The 23,459-nt window shown below is 38.5% G+C and overlaps 1 protein-coding gene across 3 annotated transcripts in view; it reads right to left on the bottom strand.

The window, feature by feature from the left end:
* Window positions 1-23,459, bottom strand: part of LOC148817520 (rap1 GTPase-activating protein 1-like) — a 124,901-nt gene that overhangs the window by 88,372 nt on the left and 13,070 nt on the right. For 2 of the 3 annotated variants that reach the window (XM_088938236.1, XM_088938238.1), the window contains exon 1: window positions 6,668-8,536. In XM_088938236.1, the coding sequence (XP_088794362.1) occupies window positions 6,668-6,711 (44 nt within the window). In that variant the 5' untranslated portion in view covers window positions 6,712-8,536. Of the gene's footprint in view, window positions 1-6,667; window positions 8,537-11,239; window positions 11,276-23,459 lie in introns of those variants that run through there. The other variant, XM_088938233.1, reaches the window with a different exon arrangement.

Here is a 23,459-nt window from a genome sequence, read left to right as displayed (position 1 = left end):
GTTATAATCAGGACTCAGATTGGGAGGCATGAGTGTGGCAGATCAGGACAGGCCAGAAAGAACAGTAGTTTTAGCTGACCTGCCACTTGAGGCAGTTAAAGACCTCTGTTCTCTGCAAATTATTAGTATTTTTGTGATATGTTTGTGCACATTTTCACATAGGGCTAATTATGGTTTTGTTGTTTATATAAAGGGTGTGCATACATGTAGTACTAGTGGTGGAAGGGTTGTAGTTGTTGAGTGAGTGTATTTTTGTTGAGACCCCCACTTCCCCCTAGAATTTCCATTACGATGACTAGGAACACTGTGCTGAAGGAAGTACTGTCCTTCAGATGATCCTGACTGCTTGGTCCTTAAAGATCCATTGGCACTTTACAGAATTGGAGTGTCAATCCCAGTGACCTGGCAAAATGCCCACATTGCTTCTACAATTCTGTCTACCTAAAATTCCCTTAACTCATTTGTTAAAGCAATTCCTCACTTCTCTCCATAGTCAGTCTCTTGGCACGTAACGTATCACCCAGGATGGTACTGCTTTTCAGTGGTGGATGAAATGGGTCCCCTACTACACAGTATGAAAGGTGCTTTGGAATCCTTTTGGATGAAAAGTGCTGTATTTTAATGTAAGGAGTTATTCTACTCTTTCCAAAAGAGAGCAAGTGGAACAAGCAGTATTTTGTCAAATTTGCAATCATTAAAAAGCATACTCCTCTTGACCCAGGTCCATCTCTTTCGCTGTGACATGCTACAAAAAATAAAAGTTGAATCCAACAAATGTCCATGTATTTGCAAAATGTATTTACTTTTCTGTGCAATTATCTTACTTTAAGTGCTTCTAGTATTAGTTGTAGGTCAGCAGCAGCTTTATCTGGGACTAAACAGAGCTAAGTGTCTGCCTAATGGACTCAAGAGTTTCATAATGAAAGCCCATCGCATTAATCTCTCAGCCCCACTTGAAAGAGGGGAAAAAAAGCACTTAACCCTCACACAAGAGGCCCTAGCACCAACAAATTCTGACAACAGATTACCAGCTCAGGATTAGCAGAAATTAGTGCCTTTCTTTAAACAGCAAACACACAGAGGATTAGGCCATTTTAAAGTGAATTAAGTTTGTTTAAAAGGGCCATGCAGGAGTAAGCATGAAGCAAGTCTAAAACTCAGCACCATGAAGCAGTCTGGAAAGGACAGCAGCAGTCCCTGAGCAGGAGCGACATTGAAAATTGCACAAAACGTAAAATATTTTCACAAAAAATATAAAAGGCTTTGCTTTAAACTTACAAATTTGCCCAGATTTGAGTTTTGCTTCCCTTGCTGCCACTAAATATTTACTCCTTAGACATCTTAGTTTTAGAATTTATTAACAAAGTAAAATGAGCTTTGTTTAAAACTATTGTAAATCTCTAAAACTAAAAATGCTTTGCATTCTCTGTCATATTTTAAACAGCTTTTTGCATTAGCCTATTAGCTTAGTACTTTCCTGGATTAGTCTGATGTTTGAAATGTCTGGATGTGTGAAAACATGCTCGCCTTGCATGAAGCAAGCAGTGAAATGCGAAATTGATACAACCTCTGTACAGGCAAATAATACAACAATAAACATTAAAACAGTATTTCTCGGGTGAACGTGTTCCCACAATTCTACATCACAAAAAACACCTGGCCTTGGACCCCAGAAATTTATTACAGATGAGCTGCCAGTGGGGCAGAAAACAATACAAGATAATGAAATAATGCATTAAACCTAACTCGCTGTTGTTCATTGGATTAATTTATCATTTCATTGCATATTGCAATTTCACTGACTCCCATCTGATAGATGTACAGTAAAAATGTTTACCAGCGTCTAACAAACAGTCAGCAGAAGGCACTAGGGCTAAGGTGGCCTTGAAGGACATACCTGTATGGGACCAATGTCCTGTGAGGGTGTCATTAAACATGATACCGAATAAGTCGGAAATAATATGTTTTATTTCTTAAACACAAAAAAGGGGAAAAAAAAACTTGCATTGCAGAAAGCACCATGTTTAATAGCCATTTTCATTTTCCAGTTATAACTCAGTATAGATTTTTCTCAAAATCGTTACTCTGCATGTAGAATTACATTTAATACCTCTTAATATTTTCAGTGGCCTGACTGATAAAGGTTTTAATGGTCTGATGGTTTTGAATATTCTGTGTTAAACTCCATCACCACTGAATAAATTATTATCATGTGATAACGTTAATTCTGGTTTTCACATTCAAGTGTATTAAGTAGACAGGTGTGAGGCAACAACTAAGTCTCACTGGTTATAAAACTGACAGTTCTACCCATCTGAGAACAGGGTCAGTACATCCCTGAACAACTGCATATCAGTCACCCAGTTCTAAAACTTCAGTAGATAAGATCAGCTCCCCCCAATCTAATATTAGAAATAACTACTGTATTTACTGCTAAACGTCACCGAACGAATACAGTTCAATAAACTCACACAGTACAATATGTAGCTCAGTCAATGTACTATAACAGATTTAACCAAACAGATTTCTCTGTTTTATTAAATGCAAGTATTGCCCAGTTTAATCCTTTCAATCACACTGTTGCTTTGTCTGTTTCTTCAAGACAACTGTCCCCTTTTCATCCTCTTGTGATTTAAAAATGCAAGGAGTGCTTTAAGAGCAACGAAGAGAAACTAGCAATGCAATTACTTCCAAAAAGCTTTCAATCGTCAATTGACAAAGAGTTAGTTAATTAAAGATGCTAATTGGCTGTAATTGAAAGAGATTACAAATGTACCCTGATTGCTAATGATATGATACCAACAGATAAAACTGCTACTGATGCCAACTGAGAAAGATCTGTCATGTCTCATATTATCCTTATTAGAGTATAATACAAAATTTCTTTTTGGCATACTGTATCTTCAATTACATTTATTTTGTAATTGACATTCAATCCTGGTAATAAAATTCACATTAACATGAAATGGATTTTGTAAATATTTTCATAAATACTGCTCCTCCAGACAGCACCTTTTGCACCTTATTTTACCATGTCAGGCACTGACTTCATCAGTTCACTTTCACCAGTGACTATTGATGGTATGATATCATCGGTACTGTATGCTGATATTCAGCACAGATCTAGGTATAAATCAGGATCAATCAAGTCACTTACCCAAATGTTTGTTTAGTTCAATGGACCACAAATCAAGTCCTTGATTTCAATGCACTCAAGGTCTGAACTACTTAACAGAAATAATTATTCCATTAACTAATTTAACTAACCTTATTCTCAAGTACTTAGATAATATTTTTCCAATCCTGGCCCAGCTGATCTCAGTGTTTGTAGGTTTTTGTTGTAGCTCTCAATTAAGGTGCATAATCAATGTCTTTATTGAATTTATAATTTAATTAACAATTACAATTTATTGATCCAAGCTCTAAAATAGTAAGAGTTTTAAAACTATTACATTTCAGCAGTGTGTCCACAAGTCTATCTGCAACATTAAGTAGGTGCAAATGATTAGAAACATCTAGGTAATGAAATTATTGGTTACGTTTTATGGGCTCAGCTGGATTGATGACTGGGGTCATATAGACAAGGATAAGACTGAAATCCCTGGTTTAGTGTCAGCTGAAGCTGGGCAGCCCTTTACAGTGTGCAAAGCCTTCGGAACATGCATATGATGATGCAGAGTACAAAGTGAATTCATAGTGCTTTAGGGTTCATGAAAATGACGTGCTTATTTCCAGCCAGCTTCCTGTCACATCAAGCAATGAGGGAAAACTATGACATACTGCTTTGGATTGTGTTGCAAAGAAGCTTCAGACAAGGCCCAGGCCACAGGGAAGGAGAACATCAAAAACAGAAATATGCTAGACTCCACACTGTGAAAGAGTGCCCACATAGATATCAAAACTAATTACCATGATCAGCTGATTTATATTTTAGGGAAAAGCTGTAGTGGCTGGGAAGGACACAAAAATTAAACTTTGCAGGAAAGTAAGGCCAGATAAACTCGATCAGAGGAAAAGGGAGAGACGCTGCAATTAATGCTCTAACTTGAAAATGGGCAACAGGTCCCAGTGAATTACTGGGTAAGAAAATATATACAGTACTACACAAGTCTATTCATGTCATTCAAAAAGTCAAAAAGTAAAACAATATAAAAAAGAGTAGAGTAAGATCTGTTTCTTAGGCTGTTTACAAACATTTAGACTTTAGTAGACTTAATTTTGCACACAGGGTGTTAACAGCAACAAATGGCAATTTTACAAAACAGTATACAGTGAATTACTCTATAAACCTGCTGTGTAAAGATGAACATACGAATTTACAAAAGAATATTTAATTTCTTGATAGGAGTCTTCTTTACAAAACTTTGCTCCTGAAAATATTCATAGCTTCTAATTTACAGAACATGTGGTGAGATGTTCTTAATGAAGCCAGCCCCCACAGATTTTTAATGCCTAAAAGCATTATTATATTCTTGAATGCTCTATACATAAAACAAGCTAGAGTCAAGCCTTGTGACACTCCACCTGCAGAGTGCTTCTGAAAGTATTCATAACTTTGCATTTGCAAAACATTTGTTGAATGTTGTAAATTAAGCGAAGCTCTCACAGATTTTCAGTCCCTAATAACATTATTAATATTCTTTAATGCTCTGCTCCAGCAATTCATCATACATTACCTACAATCTAGACAGTCTGCTCAATTCTCATCAAGAAAGTTACAGTACATTGATCAGGTGCAGCAACAGCTATTATAGCCTTTAGTTAGAGCTAACAGATGTTATAGAACTTTGCAAACAGGATTTTATAATTTGTCAGCAATGTTTGGTTCAGACACAGGACAGTTTAAATAACATATCTTGTACCTAGATTTTCTGATACCAAACGTATTCTTGCACAGCAGTCTGTTTCCTGAGCATACACCCTCCGAAGCCACTGCTGTAGCCAAGAATATGAGTGGTGTGATATACAATCCAGGATATAAGGACCTCAGTCCATTGTACTGGTATAATGTGCTTTTCTTAAAGTACTGTAGTCTTATCATTGATGTTTTGTGAGAACCACAGTACTTACCTGTCAGACTACACACGTTCCCATTAGTAGTATACTAACCAACCTACAGTATATCCTTCAGTGCAGTGCTGTAGTGGTTTGTCAGTGGTAACTTTTTTGTAGTGTGGTGGCTGTAGCAGAAATCAAATCTCAGGGTAGGTAGGTAATTTCCATATTTGAGCTACAGTGGCTCGCGAGGCCAAAGCTTTTCTTGGTTTCTGTGGTTTTAAGGGGAAAGAGATGATTCTGCTCCCTGGATGGGACACAGGTGCACTACAGTGATTGTTCCCAGCAATGCTGGTCCCCACTTACAGTATACAGCACGTTGGACTGGAGCTACTGGGGTAAAGTTCCTCACTCAAGGTACAACAAGTGTCTGCAGCAGGGTCTCGAACCCCTGCCTCACCAATAGACAGGTATGAAGCCATAGCCTTACCCACTATGCTACACTGTCCCCAGTGCTTCAGTGTAAGAGGCTTTATTTACAGAGTAAAAATTAATAAACAAAGCTTAATATTTCAAAATGAAAATTAAACACAGTGTGGAGGTAAAAGGCAATATAGTGGGAGGATGGGTGGCAAGTTGACAAAAACAAACCAATCCTTCCTCATAAATGAAAATACTCATCCACAATCTCTCCTTAAAGCAAAAATACTCATGGTGTAATTCCTTCCTTATTCAACTCTCAACCAACCTTGATACACTCCACTGTATACACTTTTAAATACCAAGCTCCCCCTTCCAATTAACCCAAAACCAAAGATACCTGACAACACAATACAGTACAGTACACGCTTGATGGGGGGAGACTCCATACCATGATTGCAGAGGTGATTTTCTCAAAACCCACAACATCAAATTTTTTACTTTTGTTAAGAGATCAATTTGGAATTCCTGCATATGCAATTACTGTAAGTTCAATTACAGTAAATGTAGGTTACATTTGCCTTTACTGTCAATATGTCTTCGAACAGTTCTCTAACTGTGTGCCATGGTGCACTGGTGTTCATTAGGTGTGCCATGGATATAGAAAAATCATGTTAAAAGGCTTTGACTGGGAATATGTGGAGGTCTTTCCTGCATTGGACCACACAGAAAACACTTATGTTCACTGAAACAAGCCGACATTTCCCTTGAAATTCCAGTCAAATACTGTATTTGTCATTACGATTGTAGTCTATTTTTTTAATAGACAGTTGGTTTGCCCCAGAAGGTTTGGGACTTGAAAGCCGTGCTGCGAGCTGGAAAGGTTTGCAGAGCACCGTAGTGGCAAACCCCAGCGAACAGAGAACATAAAAAGCAACTTCAATAAGGAACCTAAAGAATCACATTAGTTATATACTACATACTTTATTAAAAGCAAAAACTTGACATGGGATGGCAAAAGAAACTAACCCATCTAATGAAAAGAGTTACAGTATATAGACAAAACTTTCAATGTTCTGTAGAAGGTTATGGAGCCTATCCCTTTAAGAGATAAACGAGGATGTGTTGCCATATTAAATGATACACAAAACTGACAGAATGTCTCTAAGCAGCTCATATCGCATATGAACCAAACCCACGAGTATTTCAAATTAATCTTACAATTTGATTTTTAAGCGGAAATTGGACTCACCAGAATTTTTTGGGTCGGCCAATTCGAAAAGGAGAACAAGGCATGTTGAAAGACACTTCTACTGTATTTGTCCTGTGAAAAGTCTCGGATCAGCCCAGAAGACTGCTTTCTCTTTCTGTATCGGAGAGACACCTCAGATGGGTTCACCAAGACAAACGCTGCTTATTAAAAGAGGTCTCTTGCTGCAGCCTGCCTCTTTGCTGCAGTGATTGTCAGGCCAGCGTTCATCTTCAGGAAAATATGAGGCTTCTGTCTTGGCCTAATGCATTTAGTATACTATCACCTTATTATAAATCATTTTTACTGGTCCCACAGAAGTCTGTGAATTTTAGGACACAAGAAAACTAATTTGCCTCTTTTCAAGAAAAAAACAACAACACCAACGACAGAAGGAAGACCTCGTTCCACTATGTCCGTATTGGCATAAAACGTTGTCAAGAAGTGGAATTTATGGGAGACAGCCCTGTTTATAAATGCTGTTTCAGTGATGAATACCAGCGGAGGAAGCGCAGCTTGTTAAAATATTTATCAGGCCATGTTGCACGATTGATTCCTGCTTGGTGCGGGTGAAGGACACAGACGGAAACAGGACATGAAAAGAGGTTCCCTTCCAAAAAAACACACAGACATTCAGCGTGATAGATGCGCTGCGTGCTGAGAAAACCTTGTTTCAAGCAAAGAAAGGCAGAACCTTAACCGCTGATCAATAGAAATGAGCCAGGGATTTGAATAATCATCAGGTCGCTGATGCCTGCAGCACTTAGCGCTTCCTAGCAGGAAAAAAAAACAAACTTTCAAGAAACTCAATCCAACGCTATTGATTTATATATAATCATTTTAGTTCATTGTGCTCTGCAGCAGAATAAAATTCTTTTCCACAGCCCCAGCCTTACCTTAATGCCTGCGTCACTAATCAACTCAATATGATTTACTGTGGCTATAGCCCCTGCTGTTTTAGATTTACAGGCACCTGCTTCTCCTATGACTATTTCCCTCAAAAAGTCACTGAAGAGGTCAGCTCTATTCATAGATTCTAATCAGAAATACGCCATAATCTATGGCTTTATCTCTAAGGCATATACTGCAGTAGTAATAGGGAGCAGATTTGCAAACTTATAATTTGTTGTCTTCTGCTATGCAATACTAATACCTCTTACCAGCTCAGTCTCTCTTGTGCATAAAGCACTGAACGAGGCATAACTTGTATTTGTCTAGTTCAATTCTTTCAGGTTCCTGCTGATTTCTATTAAATTTTATGAGTAAAATGTGATGGTATGCTACTCTTCTCCTGCGGTACACTGAAACCACTCAGAATTTGGCCGGCTACAGTCAAGCCAGGCTGCACTCCACAAATGCTAATGAGATCATTAACATGACGATCACAAGAACACTGACTTTGGTCGTCGCAGCCCAACCTCTCCTGACAGAAAACCGCATTTCAGTCAGAATTTCAGGTCTTCCTGACCTCTCCCTTCGTGTGTTTGGTTATAAATCTTGCCTCCGCGCAAACCCCTTTTTTATTTTCAAAAGACAGCATCAGATCATACAGTGCATTACATCCCATCGGATCCAGACTGCTGCCAAATCCAAGAAGGGAAACGTTTCCACAGCCAGTGGGACTCTTCAGTATCCAGGCCTCTGGCGACAAGCAGTTTCTTCTTCAGTCCTGTCAACTTTTCTTCTGCGGCGGCAGACTGTTTTTCTTCTGATCGGGCTGCGGGATTGATTGCGAGCATCGCTGCCAGGTGTTTTTTTTTTTTTAAAACAGGCCAGTTCACCTCATACATCACACCGAAGCACGGCCCAGCCAGCCTGACCTCTGTGAATCGCGGTCATCCATCTGTAGAACTGGAGAGGTTCTGCTTCCTGACTGCTGAGCCAGAGAGGCTCTCTGCAGCTATTGGACACACAGGAAACTGCAAACTGTACCTGCATACGGCAGCTCACACACGACAACTACACTGCAAGGCTGTGCAATATTGTTAACAGTTGCCTTGGCAACAGAACGGGATTCAGCAGAGTATGCACAGTGTCCCTGAGTGCTCCTTCCTGCCCATTTCTTTCCATCTCTCCTTCTTATATGAGCTGTTTCACTCACTCCCCTTTTCTGCTTTCTCATATTAAGTGCAGCGATTTGCAGATCCCAGACATTTGGGGAAAACAGTGAGAAGGAATACTCCATAAACCGTGAAGCCTTAGACAAAAGATTGCCGAGCAAGGCTGCAGTTTCTGACCAGATATTGGTGAGACTATGAAGCACCACTGGCCAACACGAGTTCGGAACTTTCAGCAGCCTAGTTTTGCATCTCAAACCACAACATTTGCAATTATAAAAATCCAGAAAGCCCACAACTTATAAGAATGATTAGGAAAATTTACTAAATGCGCTTCATGCAGACTAATAAACTTTGAAAACAGACCAGAAATGACAGGAAATCAGAATATTTTAGGACAATGATATTCCTCATACTAATAATTTGAGTTTAGATTTTATTAGTTTTTATCATTGTTTTGAAGTGTAAAGTGAATCTCACTGTTTGAGAAGATCATTTTCTGTTGTTACGATGTTATACTACAGTATATTTCATTTTTATCTTATCGTTTTATCATTATCAGGTGCCAAAATTTGGAAACCATACAAAATATTCAAAGCAAAATCTTTTACTTTTACCAAAAAAATACTGGATTTTAGTCATTTTTATTTACGCAACTCTACAGACATCTACAGAATAGCAGAAATGCACACTAGCAGCCTATGTCTTAGGATGTGTATTAGGATGAACAAATATTTGGTAAAGTTAGAAAAGATACAGGTAGTTACCAACAAAAACTTGACATTTGACAACAACCTTGACATTTAATGTACTACTGAATAATCTTGCTTAAAACAGAGAATCCCTATATCTGTTTAGCAACCAAAACTGTGAAAGCAAGACTATTTGATTCAAAGCCTCTCAGGCAGACTTGAGATCAGTCTTGTGCTTCAAGAAGGAAATGAAAAGAAAACAGGCTGCACAAAGCAGCTACTATTTATAACTGTACAACCTTCTTTTGCAGCTCATATTTTACAGACTTAGTATTACCAACTTTGTGAAACAGTTTTGTCTGAAAGGTGGAGTTAAATATTGTCAGCATGCATGTTTTTATTGGTTTAAAACCAACATGTGGGGCCCTGCTAAAATTCGTTCATTCCAACTCACTCCATTCTCAATATCCCCTCCAGTGATTGTGAGATAAGCTTAGTCCAGTTTTGGTTAGAACTGTGTTGGTGCCTATTACTTTTGCAATAGACCAATTTTTTTCGATTAAAGTAAACAGTAAAATAAGTGTCCATATGTTTAAAATAACTCACTCAAAAATGAAAGAAATCCAATAGGTACCAACAGCTGAAAGAAAATGTCTATCTTCACATTGAAAATAAGCACCATAAAGTGTTTCACTCATTGAAAAAGAACAAAACAAGATTGTGTAAGACGTGAGCTCATGTTGTTTCAATTGCAATGGAAGTCCACAAGTACTGGTATTTCCAAGCTCTGCCATACATACAGTATAACACTGAAAGAACACTGAGATGCAGATCTTTGCTTTCATTACCTCAGTTAAGCGAACGATCGTAGCGTTACAGTAATACAACCTCAAAATCCCAGAATTACCAAACAGCAGGCTGAGTTGACGTGTGATACAGCAGTTAAGACTGAGTGAGAGGAACTCTTGAGAAGGGTCAAGACAGTGACTATGCGCACCTAAGAGAAATTGGCGTCTTTCTGCAAACTAAAGTTTGTGATTTTTCATAGCCGTGTGTTTAATCAGAGAAATAAAACAGATTGCAGGATGCCAAATGGCATGTTCCTGTCGTTTTCTTTGTGTTTGAAAGACTTATGACAGTGTCTTGTGCCCTGTGTGCTCCTTTGATATGTTAAAGTCTCACCTACATTTAATGTATAAAAGGGAAAGTGTAACTTCAGTTAAGCAAGTATATTTACTGAGTGCTAGGGGAAACCCTGACTCTGTGCTATGCTCCCCTTCAGCTGATTGAATAAAATATCTCTGTTTGTCAATCTCCTTACCTGAGTAAAGAGAACCTGAGAGTTTTCTCCAACACTGTATGTACAGTACTTTTTCCAATTCATTTCACCAACATTTACAATGAAAAAAGATAATACGCATCTTAGAATATCCTGACATTGGAGATATGAACATACAGTACCATTAACAATGATTTTAATCAGCGAACCTCACTGCTGGTCCTGAAGAGCTACAGGAACTGCCATTTTTCATTCCAACGTGACTGCCTAATGACTTAATTTAATTAACGACCATCTAGTCCTTTTAGTAATTACTTGGCTTTAATTACCACAGCTTTCTTACTTTTACTCATTGGGGGACTAGATATCTCTATTAACACTAACAGGGCTGTGCGGGATCAGGAGAGAGGAGCACTGATTTTAATATACAGTATATAAAAATCTCAATTGCAATTTTTCACAAATTGAAGCCATATGAACAAATATTTGTAAATCATGTTACTTTCATCTTAATGATTGAGGTCAACAGACTGCAGAAGGCACTCACCAGATACTTCTTGCCTTGGAAAAGGACTTGTCAACTCTGAAAAGACAAGAAGAGAGACAAGGCTGTTTACATTAAATCATATTCCCCTCAAACACTGTTTCTGCTGAATTGTTTCTCATACTGACACTTTTTGATGAAATAAAAGAAGTGTAAGAATATTTTCATATGCAGGATAATGTTGGGTTCATATTTTTGGAAACAAAACACAAAAGAATAAGAAGTGTTATAGCACTCAATCGTTTAACACAAAATGTCAATGACTATCATAAAATGCTAACAGTACTGTACCTCTATAAGAAAGAAAATAACCTTATTTCCACAAATAAGCAGATACACAGGATTTTAAAACCTCATGCATATAAAATTCCAGTTAAAACAGCTCACAGCATACAGTCTAAAACACAGTAAAAGATTTCCAAAGCAAGTCCTGTACAAAATCCAAAACTAACATAGTCCTTACAATTACAATTGTACAATTGAAGTTTCGGGGACTGATTTTAATGTTTGTTTTATTAAGAAATGAAAAGTCACCACTTTAAATGAATAATTCATGTAAAAGATTCACATACAGTAGAGTATGTTTACATTCTGTTTAGACAAAAGATGTCTAGAAGTATAATCTTTTTTACGGGTCTTTAGGTCTTTAATAAACATATCACAGCCTGGGTATGGTAATAAAAAAAGAGTTGGAAGTTAAGCATCAGTCGATGAAAATGCATTATCAGCATGTTTTTGCTTTCTGTTGTTCTTTCCTTTGCCACAGAACGGAACATAAAACCCACCAGCGCAATTGTGGGAAACCAAACCGCCTCTAAAATTAGAGAAGAAGTACCCCTCAGCTCTTCTGATAACTCACCGAGAGCTCCATCTGTTTTGCCTGGATACCAGACAGTTATGTGAAGGGACACCGGCACTCCAACCTGTGCCCTGGACACCACTTCCTTCCTACCTGAGGAGAGGCTAATTGGCATCTGTGGCGCTTCCTGACCGTCTGCTGCTCTTCACCCTGAGTGACCACTGCCCTGATTCCTCCCAGAGCTCGGCCACTCTCTGTGCTCTGCTTGGCAATTCAGACTTCACTTCCCTTAGCGTGTGCAAACTGGCGAGAACTGGACCTGCTGTCTCCCACCACCTGGGCTCTACCTGTCTGCACTGTGATGCTGCTGTTTAACGTCAATTTATTCCCTGATTTCCTGGACAGATCACTCGAACGGTTTCCAAGGCAACGCTAAGAAGAATGCACAACACGGATAGCCACTAATGCTTTTTTAAATCCATTTCCTTACCTCTGTATTTCCGAACAAGTATGCCCACAAGTGCTGTGAGGACATTATTTCCACCCAGCCAAGGGCGAAGCCCATTCACTCAGGTACAACAGTGCAAGATTAAGAATACGGCAGCTACTCCTTATAGCATATCTGTGAATGCATGTGGAGAAGTGAATGAATTTGTGCATGTGAAAAAGAAACCAGTCCAGCAGAAAGACCAACTATACAGTATTTTTAAAGAGTGGAAAAACATCACTGAACTTCTAACCTCCCAACACTTTATAGTCAGAGATGTACAGTATACTGTAGGCTCCACTGCCATAATCAGTCCCGCAAGTGACACACAGAAACTAATCCATTCATGAAATCATTAGAGAAACCGTACATCAACAAAAACATGATAACTGTACAGACTTAAATACTGAACCCAATAACCAAAAGACAAATTATAAAACAAAACGATTAGCCTTCTAAGCTATAAGTAATCTATTTTCACTTCACACTTCAACACACAGAACAGTCTTTTAGACACTGACAGGGAATCGGCTACAACAAAAGGTCTGTGTCCAGTTGCATATAATATCTCATCTCATCACTTAAGTCAACTGCTTATCCAATTCAGGGTCATGGTGGCCCAGAGCCTATCCTGTGAAGCACAGGCTGCAAGGAAACACAGGCAGGATACACCCTGGATGGGATGCCAGTCCATCACAGGGCACACAGACACACGTTCACACAAGGGGCCAATTTACAGAAGCCAGTTAACCTACCAAGCGTATCTTTAGACTGCGGGAGGAAAACTGAGCACCCAGTGGAAACCTAGGCGAATATGAGCAGAACATACAAACTCCACACAGATAGTGTCCCAGGTCCAGAACTGAATCCTGGGCCCCAGCACTGAGAGACCGGAATGCTAACCACTGCGCCACCTGTGTATACAGTAATATCTTTAGATCAGTTTCAGAATATGCCCTCCATCCTATTTAATTCACAACCTTAGTGCCCTCAGCCTTGTGAATTCCTAGGGGGCACAGGGATGATTATATTCATGTTTCTGTTTAGAGTGCAGCGCAGCATCTCTAGTCAAGGAGAGTGGAGGTCGACAAGTGCCAGACAGCAGTGCACAGCTCTCTCTCATTTCTATTTCTGCGGATGCCTGGGAGAGCCGCAGAACCAGGCTGGCATGCAACTAACTAGCAAAAATAACACCAGAAACCATAATGGACCATTTTGCACATCTGGTGGCTAGAGAAGTAATGATTTAGGAATTCAGTTTAGCCATTTCTTACAGGATTCTGTAGAAGCATGGAAGCAAAGTCAAACAGGTACAGTAGCTGGATAGTCCACCCATTGTCTTACAACCCTTTGTGAAAGGAAGTGGCTCTCAGATTTAATTTCCACTCCCATGTGACTGATTTGTTAGCTTCCAACTGAGGGCGGTATTTCCACATTGAGAGAGGCAGTCTTCCATAAAAACAATAACAGACTGCGTATTTGAAATAAAAAATAGATGTATTCAGGTTTTACATCCAAGTCTGAGATTTCCCTCAACAGCATTTTTGATTTTGGAAATAAGGTGCTGGAAAATGGATGGAATTTAATTAATTTTAAAAAAGAATATAGTCTTGCTGCTCTCATCTTTAGAGAACAACTTGACCTCTTTAGAATTCCAGCCCTTCTGACAGGTGACAGTTTGATTGTGTCCTGTTTTATACCTTCCTGTTATGCGCAATTCATAATTGAGTGCGGGATTGGCGGTTTCCATGTTAAAACTGGCCCCAAGACAGCTAATTTTCCCAGCTTTGCATTAGGCTACTTTTGCTACTTAGCAAAACACATCCACCAATTCGCTTGAGTCTGGAGTAATGATGAGAAAATTATATCCTAGGAGATTAAGGCAGCATGAAGCAAAACCTCATTTAAATCAACTTTACCTTTTGTTTCAGTAGCCCTAGGTAGATAATTTGCAGCTGCTCCTAATTAATGTGACATTCAGGTCTACAACAGCTCATGACCACTGTGCACTGGGTCTCAGGAAATTCAATGGCATTTCAGTTCAATTTGCAATCCTTTAAGCACTTCAGCTGTGAACTGACACTACTTGCTTCACAACACTTTCAGTACGTTTTGACAAATTAAAAGGAAAACTCTTTTGAGAGGCTACAGCGAAACATTCAGGAGCAGCCATTTAATGTGCATGTCTCAGTCACAAACCACACATGCCCTTTGCATCTCACATTTACTGCTTCAGGAGTTTCAGTCCATTCCATCAGGGACCAATTTCATATGGTATGGTATTCATTAAATAAAACACTTAAGTGTTCTTCTGTTGTGCCAATAGGCCCAGTCCTTTTGATGATGAGTTATTGCGCTTGTCTTCTAAGCCAATGGGTGGTGTATGAATCCATACTGGACATGTCTCATGCTTCAGTATACAGTAAATACTTTCAAGGAATTCAAATTGTGGCTGAAGCAATTAGCATTTATAATTATAAATCCCAGGATGTAAGATTAGTTGTTTTCCTGTTGCAAATGAACAATTGTATTTGTACTGTATCTTCCTAAGAGTGATTTTCATTATTTGTTGTTTAGGAGTATAAAAAAAAATGCACTAGGTTTCTTTGGTTAAGAGACCTAAGCTGATGATACACTAAAAATTCTGCAGACATACATAATTGTATCTTTGCAAGCGGTTTTCCCTATATCTGTGTTGACAATACATGTCTCCTCATTTCACTCTATGTGATTTTGCCCAAAGGGATACTTGAATGACTGAGTAATGTTAATTAGAGCACAGCTTATGATTTAAAGGCCCTGACTTGTACTGTATTTCATTTCACCTGACATGTATCAGAATGTATTGTGGATATTGGGGTGTATGCTTGTGAAATATTTGTGAACACAGAGCAAAACAGATAGGGCATATATTTCCAGTGTTAAAGGATACTTTACAAACAAATTTGCCAGACTACGTTTCAGCTGGTTGAAGAAGCATCTCAATTGTTTTTAGCTATGCATTTCAGTTATTGGAAAGAAAAGAGTGAGACCAGGATGGCAGGAAACTGCTAAAACATTATGATTCATAGTTGGATATTTCAAACCGGAGGCTACACAAATAATTGGTGATTCTAAAAATAAAAACAGCAAAAATAGAGGAAATATTCTTTAGTATCAAACTGGGGAGAAAACAAGTACAAAGTGAAAACTCTAAATACAATACAATACAATTTATGACATATTTCAATTTCCTTTTCATTATTCAGTCCCTTGCTTCTCTTTGGGTACGTGAGCAGTACACACAGACGCATCTATAGTCAGGAAAGTTCTGAATCCTCGTTTCCTATGCAGTTATATTTGCTGGCTGGATAAGCAGCAACATGGAGGGATTATGTAGCTGCTGAGTCTTGCCATTACGCACTCTGCAAATTTATGTGCATTTAAATGAAGAAGGGTGCGGGGTTATGAGGTTTACCTTTTCAGCGGCAGAAACAATCCTGAGATGAATGTAATACATACAGATGAGAAGAAAGTAAACAGTCCAATTTGCTTCATTTTGTGTTTTTTTCATGCATGATAGCACTCCAAGGTGCAGAAATGTTTTACTACTACTGAATTTACACAGAGACGAAAGCAATTGAAATTCAGACAGCATTACCCCATTTTCTAGACTGTGGCTTCATCACTGAGACTGCATTTGAATGATCTCTGTGCTCTTTCAGGGTTCTCCATTTCTGAAGTTTCTGAAGAGTATATTTCCACAGTCTAGGGAGCAAGTAATCTAAATCCTTGTGCTCCTAGCCAGCAGACTAGTGTCCATCTGTCAGTGCTTTTTCCCCCTCTTTGTGAGGCTACAATATAAACCGCAACTAGGCCCCTCTAAAAGATAGAAATAAGAAGGGTTTTTATCATACTTATAGCCCTTTTCTGATAAACATTTGTTGGTGTTAAGTGTATTTATTCTGATAAATACACTGCTGGACAATTAAAATTTGGTAAGTATCCACTGTTCAGTTTTATTTCTGGCTGGGAAGAAATCTTTACTCCTGAATGGACTGTATAGCTGAAGTGTCCCTGTAGATGGCAGCCATTTTGGCTCATCTGGTAAACAGGGGGAGGGGCTGGGGTTGGGGCCTACACCTGGATGACCAGTAGAAAGGGATAAAAGATACAGTAAGTGACTAAAAGAGTTCTATTTAAACAATTATTATTTGATTGTTTTAAGGACTAGTCCTGTCTCATTTGCAGGTAGGGAACAGTTTATTAAAGTGTAATAAGGTCTCTGATAAGAAATTAGGCTTTTGTTTTGGTTTATTACCATAAGGACTTTGTTGGCCTGCTGACAGGAAACTGAGACTTTATTAATCTTCCACCTGACACTGTCCTTAAGCCATTCTGAGCCAGAAGACCCCGAAATGAGTGGCAGCCCTTGATTTCAAAAGCATTTCCCTATGCTGGCACTCAGATTGGTTTCACGTCCAGGGCTGAAGGTCTTGCTGGTGTGAAACAATCTGTGTCGGTCACGAGCAACCCACTGTGCTCCACAGGATGTATGGTTAACCCCGGTCAAGCAATATGAAAATGCATAATCAGTGGTTGATGTACAGCACAGCTAAAACATGTTTATGAGCATGGATATGTTTTAATGATTTCACTTCTGCAAAGAACTTCACCGTTTTAAATTAACTATACTAGGTCCAACCTGCTTTTTTGAACTGCAGAGTGCAAATTTCCAACTTACAGTACACGTCTGACAAAGTGTTAACCCTCAGGAACAACTGCTTTAATCTTACTTGCCTGATCTGTGAGCTGTTGATCTCAGAAAAAGCATCCTGAAATTCAAGTTACAGAAATAGAGACCCGGCTTTAGTTTATCCACTGCTAAAATTGTAAAAGGTCAAACAGTTCGTGCTTGATTTAAGTTAAATAAAATATTAAACAAAAAGTACATTGATTTTAAACAGAAAATTAATGATTTCACTCCAAAAAAGCATGAAAAAGTGTTGAACTGAACAGATAAAAAGCATTGCATCTCCATGAAATATGCCTGTATTTCACAAATACTATGTACCCATCATACATACAGTACAACTGCAGGCAACTGATGAAATAAATTCTGCTCTATTCACAAACATTATCAAATGCAGAGTGAAATTCCATTAGGGACTGGTGAATAAATAGTACAAAAGTACTGGTCTTAGGTATTTCATTATTTTCATATCAATAATGTGATCTCCAACAGGTTTTGCTCCTGCAGTATAAAAAATAAGCACTAAGCAAAGTAATCCGAGATCCTGGATCCTACAGCCTGACCTTAATTTTCCATTAATGTTATCATTCCAACATTGCTGACAATAGCAATCAGGGCAAAATAAAATCAAGCAAAAAATGCCCCCCGTTTCTTAGGAGAAACGTGTGAAGACCTTCAGAAACTACACTACCTGACTGATTCAATATGTATACAAATTGACATTTGTACACTGCGTGCTTGTTTAAATAAAGGAAAGATATAGACGTGTATCCCTAAAGAGATGGCATCAATTATAGTCAACCAGAGCAATACTGCCGCAATTGATGCAAGAAGATGTGTGGAGTGTCTCATCTTCGGTAGCTTGGCAACTAATGGACAGAGCTGTTTGAAATTAATGTCCCCCTGAATAAGATCTCTTGTGATAATTTGTCTGCGGGGAACCATGAAAAAAGCTCAGATATAATCAGTTAGTGGCCTGGACAGGAGATGCCACAACCTCCTTTAAGTAGTATAAAAAATTGTAGCTAATTCATTCAAGATGACTGTTAACACAGTTTAGGACTAAATGTGTTGTTTGTTTGTTTTTTCCATTCAAAGGATTCCTTCATAATAATTGAAATGAGTACAGCATATTAAAATTGATAGCTTTTAATTAGATACTATAGATAAAATGAATCATTCAAACTGGCAAGAAAATGTAGATACTTAAGACAATACAAATAAGATAAATTATAAGGTGTTTATGCTATCAATAACATTAAATGTTTTTACAAAAGAGAATTAATAGTATGTATAAGCTAGTAAAGATTAAAGTAAAGTAAAGTAAAGATGGACGGGACATCTGTCTTAGCAGAATGCTTAGTGCTGGCTCCTGGAGAGTGGAGCTTGTCTTAACACAGCCTGAACACTATTCTGACTCCTGGAGATGAGAGCTTGTCTTAACACAGCCTGAACCCTGTACTGGCTCCTGGAGAGGAGAGCTTGTCTTAACACAGCCCTGAACCCTGTACTGGCTCCTGGAGAGGAGAGCTTGTCTTAACACAGCCCTGAACCCTGTACTTGCTCCTGGAGAGGGGAGCTTGTCTTAACACAGCCTGAACACTATTCTGACTCCTGGAGATGAGAGCTTGTCTTAACACAGTCCTGAACCCTGTACTTGCTCCTGGAGAGGGGAGCTTGTCTTAACACAGCCCTGAACCCTGTACTGGCTCCTGGAGAGGAGAGCTTGTCTTAACACAGCCCTGAACCCTGTACTTGCTCCTGGAGAGGGGAGCTTGTCCTTAGGCAGTAGATGGCACTGTGAGGCTGCATGCATAAATCACAGCAGGAACACAGCAAATTTGAACAAATGTGTTTGTGGTGACAGGTTAAAAAAATGGTAATATCCAATAGATTTTTATTAATATATTACCTTTCCTCCTGTCTCGTTAGGGTGACTTTTCCTTCTGCTTACCTTTCATTATTCTATTAAATGTACAGCAGCTAGTTAGGAAACAGTTTATTGTAATCACAGTACCATGCAATACTATTTAACTTCCTTCTTACCAAGCAGCATATTATTCTTTCAGTTTATAGTGCTGAGAAGGCTCCCTGGCACACTGATGTACAGTGATTCCTGCAAAAATGGCAATTGAAAAGCCTTCCCCAGTATATGGACAGCAGAGAGGAAATGTTAAACTACTGTATGCTTAATAGTACAGTATTTAGGGCTGATGCTCTTAATCTTCACAACTATCCTCCTCGTATACATTGAACAAGCTGAGGCTGAGGAAGACTTCGACTGGAAGTGGTAGTCAGCACGATAAAAACACAAAGGTTATATAATAAATAATGGTTATGTAATAAAATATAAAAAATGCAATAAGAGAATTGCATAGGAAATAAAAGAAACAGGAAAAAATGCATAAATTCCACAGGACACTATAGCATTAGTGTTATACAGTACAATAAAGTACAGCCCTAATGAAGCCAAACTAGAAAGATCAAGAGAAATCTGCCAAGTTATTCTGGGTCTGTTGTTGTTCTGCAGCAGACGTCATTATTCATTTTACAAGAGCATGTGAGTAAGTTAGAGAACAAAAACAGAAGATGTGCAAAACATACAGTACTTAAACCTGTCAGTATGATCAGCTAAAGCAGTGAAGCTTTGTGGTCAATGAATAACCTTTAGTTAAATATATTCTGTGGGCTGTCATTTACTGTAATTATTACAGACTTGCAGAAAGACAACAAGGACTTAGACTCCAAATCTTTGTTATTTATTAAAACTTATTTACAGTGGTTCTGCTATAATTTGGGCTCTCTCATTTGCAAGCTACCCTAATAAAGCAAAAACAGACCATTCCTTTCAATGCAATACACAGTTCTGATGGTTGACAACACGTCCTAACTTTTATTTTGAATAAATTAAGTATCGAAATACACACTGCTTTGTTATACAGTACCTCTTTTTAGCATTGAGTACGTAAAATGATTTTGTGTAAAAAATGTACCTTATGGTTCAGCAAGTCTTCCCACAGGGAACATTTCACAGATTTATTAATGCTATGAGCCATAACATACATTTTGTAACACTTAGGCCCCACTTGAGTTTTTCTGGTGGTATAGCAAGTTTATTTCAGAATGATTGTTTGTACTACAGGGTGGCAATGTCACACAGTAGTTAGCATTGCTGGCTTGCAGCAATGAGGCCCTGAGTTCGATCTCTGGGGTCCTATCTGTGTGGAGTTTGTATATTTTTCCCCTGTCCATGTGCATTTCCATAGACCTACTGATAAGTTAACTGGCTTCTGGGAAAATTGGTACTGTGTGTTTGAGAATCTGTGTGTGCCCAGAGACAGAATGGCACCCTGTTCTGGGCGTTTTCCACCCTGTGCCCAGTGCTTACTGGGATAGGTTCTGGCTCCACCATGACCCTGTATTGGATAAAGCAGTTAGAAAATGGATGAATGTTTTTATTACAAAAAGTTTCAGTACTTACGTTTTACTGTATTTATAAGAAAGGGGAGAAAAACAACTGCAAGAATGTCTTGAAAAGCCCTACTAAAAGGTGCTCTAGCTGAAGTACAGAACAGACACGTATGCTTGCTCTCTCCAAGACTACAGCTCTAAGGTCTGGCCTGAACAACAACCAGGGATCTGGAAGGAATGTCCTTATGTCAGGTAATTAACTATGGAAACGCGAACTCCTGCATTCTCACCTGTAATAACACAGAGTGTCAGACGCACTCATACCAGTTGGCTCTGACAAATCGTGCTGCTTTACAATGAGTGGTCATATTGAATTAATCAATGTACTCAATCAACCATTAAATCAGTCAACCACTGACTTAACGGTCACACAAGATGATTTATCCTGGAGTCTTTTTCCTCTAAAGTACAGAGACTCTGCCTTTTCCGGAGGAGAATGCCAAAATACTCCACTTTTTTAAAGTTCATACAACATTTAATAACTTTTTAAAAGTTATTAAGTATATGCATAAACCTTTTGAAAACTTTTGAATGTTTGCATCAAGGGCTTTTTTGCCCAAATGTAATTTAGGTGTATGGAAAAAGAATTAGCTTGCAAAAATAATTTGGATGATCTTGAAAAATATACAGTATTTAAATACAAAAAGTATTTTCAGACTCATAAGTTGAGATACAGTATATAGAGATTTACAGTAAACTTTTGTAACTTAAATTGAATAAACAATTATGTGAAATGTATCTCACAGAGATCAATCAGTTGTGCTAGAAAAGGGAAGGCTGTAGACATGGGATTATTTTTCAAAAAAGCAAAGAGGATTTTTCCCATGTACTGTGGTTCCCTTCCCATTTTGGTGGTTACTCATGGTTTTTAAAAAATGCACTCTTGAATTTACGGAACAAGCTCCTTTCAAATCATTTCCTCTTTCTCGTAAAACATTGTGCATTCTGTGAACAGAAACTTCTTCCAAAATGTGAGAGATCCCACTGGCTTTGAAACGAGTAGGTAAATTTAGAGTAACAGACTTACAATTAATTTTGGCACCCTACTGTACATCTAAAATTAATAAAAATCACTATAGCATCTGTATTACCATCTGTCATGTTGAAAGAACATTCAATAAACACATTAGTGGCATCACTTAAAAAATGTCTACATAACTGAAACTAATCAGACAGCACCGAAGTATTGGGAGTTATATACAGTATCTCCACTTAGAGGTCTAATACATAACACACTGTGGCTCTGCGTTGGACAGCAAAAACCCAGATTACACAAAGAATTTTGCAGAATGTGATGTCATTCCTCCATGAGATCTAGGCATGTCAATATCACGGGATCTACATAATCCACTTCCATACTCCTCAGGGAAAAGATGGCCTAACCACATTGAATGCTTGTAATGATAAGGCTGTGGGAACATACAACACCCATACAACATCTGCATCACTTCCTGAAACGTACTCCACACTGCAATATCAATTCATTGTTGTTTGCTACTTATGAAAATGCCAAGCTGCTTCAGAGCCTGTTGCATGTTAAAGGGCTCTCTTTTTCCTCCTCAGCAGGATGTAAACATGTGTTATAATAGTAACAGAGTTGGAAAATAGACCCATTTGAAGATAAAGAAGCAAGCAGCTGACAAAGAACGATCCGTTCATGCTCAATAAGCCCTGAAGCCCTCAAGCTTCCGATGGAGAAATAAGATAGTTACTGTACATCACTCTGAACCTGAAAACAATAAAATCTCTTGTTTATACAGGTCTTTAACTCTGGACCATCCCTGGGTCGACAGAAGAGAAAAGAAGGAATTGCACATCACAGAATTATCCCATCCAGTGTTTCAGCTGCTCATTGTTTACAACAAACTACCAGAAGGAATCTGAAAAAAATGGATGAGTGAAAGAGTGAGAGAATATTGACTTACTGCATTATTGAAAAAATAAACTATATAGAAACTTTAATCACAATATTGAACAGCATTACATGGACAAAATAAACCCATATCCCTCAGTATCACATCAAAGAAAACAGGTTCTCCAAACGATGTCACTGATAATTTTATAGTTCTGGGGGCTGAATTGCATTACTTGCTTGAAACCCTTCTCATGTTCACAGGACGTGATGCTACACCTACAAATAGCTGTCACTCTTATGAAGCAACAGCTGTTTTGTATTCAGAATCTAAAAGTCACATCTGACCATCAATGAATCATGGGTGGCCTTCTGCACCTCTTGACAATTACTAATTTCACCGACCTCTGCTGACTCCCTTCTGCTCCATCACTCCTGGGATTATCTGAAGGGCGTAACTCCATGTGTAATTGACTGGAGTAGAAGCTTCCATTAAGCATGCACCATGCCTTCCATTAGCAGACTCCTTGAACTTTCTTAATCCCTCCATCATTGACTGACCTAGAGAAACTACACTGCACATCACTTACAGCTGCAGAAAATCCAGACTTTTTATTGAGAGAAGTGTTTTTCAGTAGCAGATGTACATTGACATTTTTTTTTAATAGCCATGGTTGAGGTAAAATCATTTTCCTGTTAACATTATCAACAGGAGTCTACTATCTGAGTCACAGGCTAGTTACGTGTGTGACCACTACAGGTACCAGTACAAGCTGTACCTTGGTGCTACAGGCTGTGCACCGTGTTGCAGATGCTGTTTTGTGAGATTCTGTCCCAATCCTTTCATGCAGCCTGGACAAACATGTGCATGTTCACTGGGCT

Source organism: Atractosteus spatula, chromosome 20, assembly GCF_055471065.1.
Source record: "Atractosteus spatula isolate fAtrSpa1 chromosome 20, fAtrSpa1.hap1, whole genome shotgun sequence".
NCBI classification, from domain to species: Eukaryota; Metazoa; Chordata; class Actinopteri; order Semionotiformes; family Lepisosteidae; genus Atractosteus; species Atractosteus spatula.
This window is presented reverse-complemented; position numbering and strand designations above follow the sequence as displayed.